This window comes from Seriola lalandi, unplaced genomic scaffold (assembly GCF_002814215.2).
Source record: "Seriola lalandi dorsalis isolate HSWRI2012SDOR001 ecotype SW California unplaced genomic scaffold, Sedor1 jcf7180002054614, whole genome shotgun sequence".
In the NCBI taxonomy this organism is placed as follows: domain Eukaryota; kingdom Metazoa; phylum Chordata; class Actinopteri; order Carangiformes; family Carangidae; genus Seriola; species Seriola lalandi.
This window is the reverse complement of record NW_019525167.1, coordinates 108,134-115,742: the sequence shown is the minus strand read 5'-3', so window position 1 is coordinate 115,742 and position 7,609 is coordinate 108,134. Positions and strand designations below refer to the sequence as shown.

Below are 7,609 nucleotides of genomic sequence, written 5' to 3'. Positions count from 1 at the left end.
GGGTGGGGGGGTAACTGGAATTGGCTTTTTGTCAGTTGGAGCTTTAATTTGAATAATTGATGCCCATTCAGGGCTCCTGGAGCTGCCTGAGTGGGTGTGGATGGGAAAGAGAGGTTTTGGATGGCTGGCAGACTCGGAGGTGGAAAAAAAAACAAACTTAATTACAGAACTCGAGTTTTCCCTGGAGGGCTGCTCGACGAGACGAAACTACAACGGGAGGCAGAGAGGACAAAGAGAGACACCACCGACTGATCAACAGGAGAGTACTTGACTAATACTTCAAGGCGATATATTTGGAGTGTATCAGACTGTGCTTTTCTCAATGCAGCTCTCAGTTCTGACAGCGGGGAACATGTGGGACCTTTACTGAAGCTGTAAATGTTTCAGTGACAGGTGAAAAGCCTCCCACTGCTGATGTTGGCTCATCAAGGTTTGATGGAGAGGCTGTTAACCCTTTGTGGTTTGAGATAAGTTCAATTCAATTCACTTCTCATCTCAGCTTTTGTTTTCTTAAAACACACTTTTTCCACAACTTCCTAACAGATTAAACAAAATGTTATTAGGTTTTCTTTGTGTTGAAAAGATTTTATACATAATTAGAATTTTTTAATTCACCATACTTATGTTTTTATATCATTTTTGAGATTTTGAGAAGACGACAATTTTATTTTGCGAGACCGGTAGAACGGCAGTGGATCTTCTCCAGCAGCTGGAATGTGAAACATCTGGATCTGGTGGCCGTTGTGGGTTAGCCACTTTGCACAACTTGGATGGACTGAAACGCATTTAAAGAAAAACATGATTTATCCAGACGGTGAAAAATGCATTAATCTCTGACTACGCATGATTTTTATTCCTCCCATGTGTCTGTCCATCCATAAGTGCGAGTACAGAGTCTGTCCGGTGTGATAAAAGCAGCTGAAGTGACACTGTAGCGTAAACAAAAGTGTATTTAACCACATCTGGACGTGAGACATTTAAATGACAAGTTTAGAACAGAACAGTTGCGGCCTGCTTTGTTATTTTCAGTGGATTCAATGGAGCAAATAAAGCTGCGCAGGTGAAGTAGCCGTGACACGTCGACTCGTCTTGTGCTGGTCTGCGAGGGGTTTGATGAGACGGGTGCGTTTGAACTGAGATCGGGGTTAAAGGAGCATTACCAGAGCCGGGAGGTGTGGGCGCCCGCCTCCCTCTCACCTGTCACGTCAGATCTCCTCCTCTCTGAAGCGTCTACACTGCAACGACACGGGATGTGACAGGAGCTTTTACCTCCCCCAACCATTCACACAACAGCCCCCCCCGCCCCTCTATCTATCTCCAGAGTGGTGATGGGGGAGGAGGAAGGTGACACACATGATCACCTGCCACTCAACCTCATCTCCTTTCCACACCTCTTAAGGTGAAGTGGCGTCCACACCCAGTAACCTGCCACGCCGCACGGCGAGCACCACTCATGACGACTCTCGTCAACTGACATCAGAACCAAACAGCCAGAGGGTTTGGCGGTTCCCGCGGGCGGATGCGGTACTTATCGTTTACACTTGAGCCACATTGAGTGTAAACACACTAACCTGAGTCTACAGGCCCCTCCCTCTCCTCCTCCTGCTCAGCCCCTCCTCCCTCTCCTCTCCAAACCCAGGAGTGGCGCTGACAGCAGCCTCGCCTCCAACGTGCTCGCTTCATTTAGCAGCAACAATGTGTCTGAACCCCGACAAGCTGTCGCATCGCTCCCCGCTCTGCCGTGTGAGCCCAAGCATGAACACACATCTGACTGGATGTAATGGCACAGTGAGGAGAGCTACCAAACCCAACACCACGCCGTGTCGTGTCTCTCGGAGCTCGGTGCGTTTTGCATCGGGCTTCCTGCCAACGTGTTCCTCATCTGATTCGTTTTCTGCCCTAATTCGATTCAGAGGAATTGAAGGGTGTGACTGACATTCAGGGAGGGAAATTGAGATCCATATATCGTTAGAAAGCTCTTGATGATCCGACAAAAATATTTCAGCTTCCGACACTCTGAATTCCTTTGAGGAAGCACTTTTGAATTCATTTCTTCTTACTAAAGTTTTCATAGAAATGCAGCAGAAAGCATGGTGCTAACGAAACGTCTGCGGAATGATGCGTTCATGTGCAAACTTATTGATTGGAAAAATGACTTCTTGTGGTTATTTCACAGCTTATTCAGATCCATGGACGAGTCTTTTTCTAAATTAACTAACATTTTACTTCAATTAAAAAGAAGAAAATTAGGCATGTGCTGCACAGGTTGAAATGACAGGTCCCTGCCTTTTCCTCCGGAGTTTCCCAGCAGCATTTGAACAACCCAACAATCACCCCGAAGGCAAATGCATGATGATCCCGGTCGGAAACTCTGCATTTGTTGTCCAATAAAGGCGCAAAAGCCCAAAAACATATACTTTAAATATAAAGATAAGGACCTAATGTCTCAGGTTATTGGATTAAGGTCTAAATGGTGTTGGGTATATTTTTTATACCTGTTTATGCATAAAAATCTTTTAATAAATACATAAATGAACGTGCAGGGTAAAGAGTCAGTCTAAATAATGAATAATCTTTGTACACCTTTATATAGACAGGATGAAAAACGCCTCAAGAACATTCCTGCACTCAGGGTCAGTTGAACAGCTTGTAGTCTGAAAAATGGTAACTGTTGGATCGTTCGAGTCACTTTTCAAGCTAAAATGCAGAAAATTTCTTGTTTTCAGCTTCTCACACATGAGTATTTGCTCTTTTTCGTATATGTCAGTGAACTGAGTATCTTTGGATTGATTGTGGGCTGCGGGTTAGACAAAGCAAGGCATTTCGAAGACGCCACATTGCACTCTAAAATTTGAATAGAATAACCAGAAAACTAATCGACAATACAAATAATCATAAGCTGCAGCCCAATCAGTTAATTGGATTTGTGTTTCAGTGCAGCAGCATCCATCAGGCATTATGTAAATGTATTATGTAAATTTAATGAAATGACCGACGAATGTTGTTGCACCAAATTGTAGTTCTCTAATAATCTGAATCTAAGAGTTGACAGTGTGCAGATATCTTCATCTCTAAGAATTCTGAAAGTTACTGCATGATATGTTTTTGGAAAAAAGAAGTAATAATTGTGAGTTTGCTTCATGGTTTTCACACTGAAGCTACAGTGTTTACTTCATTTTATTTTCCGCCACCTCGCTGTGGGCGGCACACGGAAACAAAACCTGATTGTTTTGTGGAAGATGAACAACTAGGATTACAGAACAGCTGCCATTAACTGTGAAGGGGTTGGAGCCTCAGGCCAACCCACCATCCATCCCTGCATCCATCCATCCAAGACCTCACTTTGACCATCGTTCTCACATCTTCATTTGTCCGTGCGGGGGCCCAGAGTGCAGCGAGGCCCTCGGCTGCTTCAACATGAAAGCGAGCTTTTTCTTGCCTTTACATGAGTGAGCGCACACGCCCCTCCCAACGACTCTGCTTTATGTTCCCTCGGGATTAACTGGTGCTTGTTAAATAGGGGTTGTGGGAAGTGGAGGGGGTGTGGTGAGGGGGGGGCAGTTGGTGGTGATGGTAATGAATTGACAGATTTGGGGAACAACAGGGTTTAGAAGTTGTGCTAACAAGTGCTGTTGTGCAGAGAAAGCTGCCTCTCATTACAGAATGAATCAAGTAGAGTGGAGCTGAAGAGAGGCGCTGATGTTCTCACACAATACATGACGACTTCCTGTCGTCATCTCGCACCTCATCTACAACCTCCACCCTCTAAACACCAACCTGCCTGAAGAAATATCACACAGTTTGAAAACTGAGCGGGTAAACCTGTAGCGCAAGCTGGGCACATTATTTTAGTTAATTTAATTTAATAGTCATTTATTCTATGTTAATGTTTTTATTGTGCTTATTTTTGTTTGTTTTTATAATATTTTATGTAATTGAATTTCATGTCTTTTTGAAATATTCTTCCATACTTTATAATTTAATTTCGCTTTATATTTTTTCTTTTATGTAATTTTTTTAATATATTTAATAATTAAGTTTAATGTATTTTTTTATATTCTTCCATACATTATATTTTGCATATTTTTTCTTTTATGTAATTTTAAAAAAAATTAATGTCATTTTATTATAACTTTTCAAATAATTTTTTTATGTATAATTCATTTTAATTTAATTTACTATATTTTAATTCATATAATTTAAATTATTTATTTGTCCCTTTCATATTTACTTATTATATACATTTTTTATGTTACCACAGACAGGTGACAAATTAAAGGACAAACCTGAAAGTGGAGAAACAGGTTGACAATGTCCCACCCTTATGGCATTGAATGTTTTGATACAAATCTTATACTGTGGTCTTCAAAGTCACCTGATACCAAGCCAGGTGAACACCTATGGGAGAGTTTGGACCAATGTTAGTCAGCGCTGTCCACCGCCGTCATCAAACCACGACATGAGGGAACATCTTCTGGGAGAAATGATGTTCATCTTCCAATAGAGAATCAATATCTAGGAGCATTGAAGCTGTTCTCAAAACACAAGGTGGCCCAACACCTTACTAGAACACTTAATGTTGGTTTATCCTTTAATTTGTCATCCATCTGTATGTTTTAGTTTATTTTGTGTTTCATTTTTTTTTATGTATTTTTGTTATTTTGTCTTTTATCATGTAATTTGATAATGTACATTTTTAACAATTTTTCTAGATTTTATTTTATTTTTTCCTTCATAAAACTGTAAAACTGTATTTTATGTTAAATTTTATGGTACTTTAATCTCATTGTGTCATGTTATCTAATTTTATTATGTTCATTTATGTTTTTAATTAGGTAATTATCATTATCATGATGATAATCATTATTATTATTACATGGCATGTTAACACCACTTACACATTTATTATTATTTTGTTTGAGCAACTACATTCCTGCATTTTATGTTTATATATATATATATATATATATATATATATATATTTAGGATTTACACATACAGGAGCAGCAGCACAGATAACATACAACAGTGCGGAATATATATATATATATTCCGCACTGTTGTATGTTATCTGAAATCCTTCTTCCTTTTTTTTATTGTCAGTGATCCACTCTTCTGGTTAAATGTGGTTATGTTATTGTATAGTTATAATTGACAGGAAGCTAAGCAGTGATGGTTCAGTATCCTTGCCTCACCTGCTGCTTGTCCTTTCTCGTCACGTTTTTATTTTCAACTTTGGGAGAGTCAGAAATACGCTGCGAGGAGCTCAGCAGAGTTGTTGGTACTCAAGGCGCATCGGTCAGGGGCGGAACCAGCGAAGGCTTTTATAAGAACAACTCATTAACAGACAACCTCCTCGCTTCTTCCCTCCGGCAACTGCGAGTGCCGTTTGGAGAGGGTGCTTTTCTCTTTCAGCTGCACAGAGAAAGCCCAGAAAGTCAAGGCTGGTCGCTCTGGGTCCTGATTGCATTTTTTCCCCTTTTTTGCCAGAGTGCCTATTCAGATGAAGGCAAGAAGGGAATGAAAGCTTTACAAACATTAATGAAGCCCTCAACTAACAGTTTTCTCTTTGTCGACTCTCCTCCTGCCGGCCGGATGAGTTGTGGAGGAGGAAGAGGAGCCTGAGCAGCTCTCCGTTTGATTGGTTGACTCTGAGGTCAGCGTGGAGAGTTTGGCTGCTTGATCAGTTAGTTTGGTGAAAACAAGCCAGTGAAACTCGGCAGTGAGAAAGAAATTAAAAAGAAAAGCAGCATGAGCTGTTTTTCTAAGGCTTCAAATTTGAGTTTTTTCTTTTTTCTTTTGACACTTTTATATGAAAAAAGAAATGTCTTGGTGTCTGCAATGATAAAATATTGATCGAGAGCCGTTTTTTTTATTGACGAAAACAAAGATTCGGTCTTCAAAGTTCACGTTCGGTATTTCAGATTCTCAAACAATCGAAAAAGCCTCTATTTAGCTGAACTGAAGGTGGAACCAGGCCTTCGTTTGAAACGGGCTCATATTTTGTATAGAAAGTATATTTTATCATATGCACATACAAATTACTTAAAAGAATATTTCTTCAAGATTTAATTGCTACTGTCAATGATTTTAACACTTCCTGCAAATGTTTCACATTAAAAGCCTTCCAGCAGGTCAGGAAGTGTCGGTTTCATTGTCGATAGATTAACAATGAACAAAAAAACAGCAAAGTCAAAGAACGAAAACTCTCTTTTTGTGTTTTTAAAAGAGAGTTAATGGCATCTTCACAAACATCATGTTTCCGTCTTTATTTACACATCCTAAAAAACCAAACTGTTCTCTACCTTCAGCCTGTGATTTCAGTTGAGTTGGTAAAGATGACGGTCAGCTGACTCTGGTTTTTGTTTCCTGTGTCTTCAGGCCTGACGGGATGGGCACGGTGACCGTGGAGGAGAAAGAGCAGTTTGAGGCCATCAGGAGTCGCCTCATGGCTCTGCTGGAGAACCAGATCACACATTTTAGGTACGAGCAACGAAACAACACGATCATAAAACGACACAAATTGCGCGCAAGCGATTGGTTTTCGTGCATATCTGTACTGTAGGAAAAATCAATTAGCCATCGCCTAAAAGCTCACCTGATAACAGAAAACACAGTTTGATATCATTTGCATCGGTCCAGGCAGATAGTTTGGTTTTTATTTGTTCAGGTTTTGAGATATGTCTTCACCCCAACACTGACACCAGGTACTGATGATTGTAAACATCATGACCTGGATTCAGAACAGTCCAATAGAAACTGTAAACTATCTACATGTCTTAACATTTTGTTTCTAGGTGCATCATTGATCACTGATGTCTCACTGATGCTTATTTGTTGGGGATAATGCTCATTTATGAAGAGAAAAACACAACTGTACACGAGCCAGGTGATTGAAACTCTTCAAATTATTCTTTATTATAATTATTATTATTAATATTATTATTATTATTATTATTATTATTATTAAGAAAAGAACAAATGACAATCCCAAACTGGAGGAGCCTCAGGAGAGGAGTGAAATATTTGACTCCCACTCTCTTTCCTTAACGTCGGCATCACTAGAGGAAGAGAGAGAATTTGTTTTTTAATGTTTTGTTTTTGTTTCATCCTAAAACACATCAATATGTTTCGCTGAATGCTGAGCTGTGACGTAAAGCGCCGTGATGTGAGACACGTTAAAACCAGCGGCATGCTCCTTTAACTCCGCCATAATGAACCGAGGCAGTCTGGGTATTTGGGGCTCCCATCAGCGGCACATAATAGGTGCAGGACATGCGTCGAAGACCTCCCTGCATCTGCGTGCTGCTATTCATCGCCGCCGCTGCCGTGTGAACGCTTTGTGATTGCGGTGTGAAAGCAACAGCCCCGAGACCTTGAGCAACACTCGTCTGAATGGACCTGTGCCATTAACTGTCCCAAAGCTCGGCTCTTGAAACCCTTCTCGTCTGAGAGGGGCCCTCCATCTGGCCCCACAGAGGGAAGGAGGGGCCGGTCAGGGCCGAGGGGGGGTGGGGGGGGGGGGTCAACAAAGCGTCTGACTGTGACACAGTCTACATGAGTGGTCCTCAAAGTGGGATTCAAGGACCCCCCCAGCGGTTCCCGGCAG

At 41.0% G+C, this 7,609-nt stretch overlaps 1 protein-coding gene across 5 annotated transcripts in view; it reads left to right on the top strand.

Annotated features, from left to right (window-relative positions):
• Positions 1-7,609, top strand: part of cadps2 (Ca++-dependent secretion activator 2) — a 179,678-nt gene that overhangs the window by 118,053 nt on the left and 54,016 nt on the right. For all 5 annotated transcript variants that reach the window (XM_087177619.1, XM_023419961.2, XM_087177620.1 and 2 more), the window contains exon 14: positions 6,382-6,483. In XM_087177619.1, the coding sequence (XP_087033745.1) occupies positions 6,382-6,483 (102 nt within the window). The remainder of the gene's footprint in view (positions 1-6,381; positions 6,484-7,609) is intronic.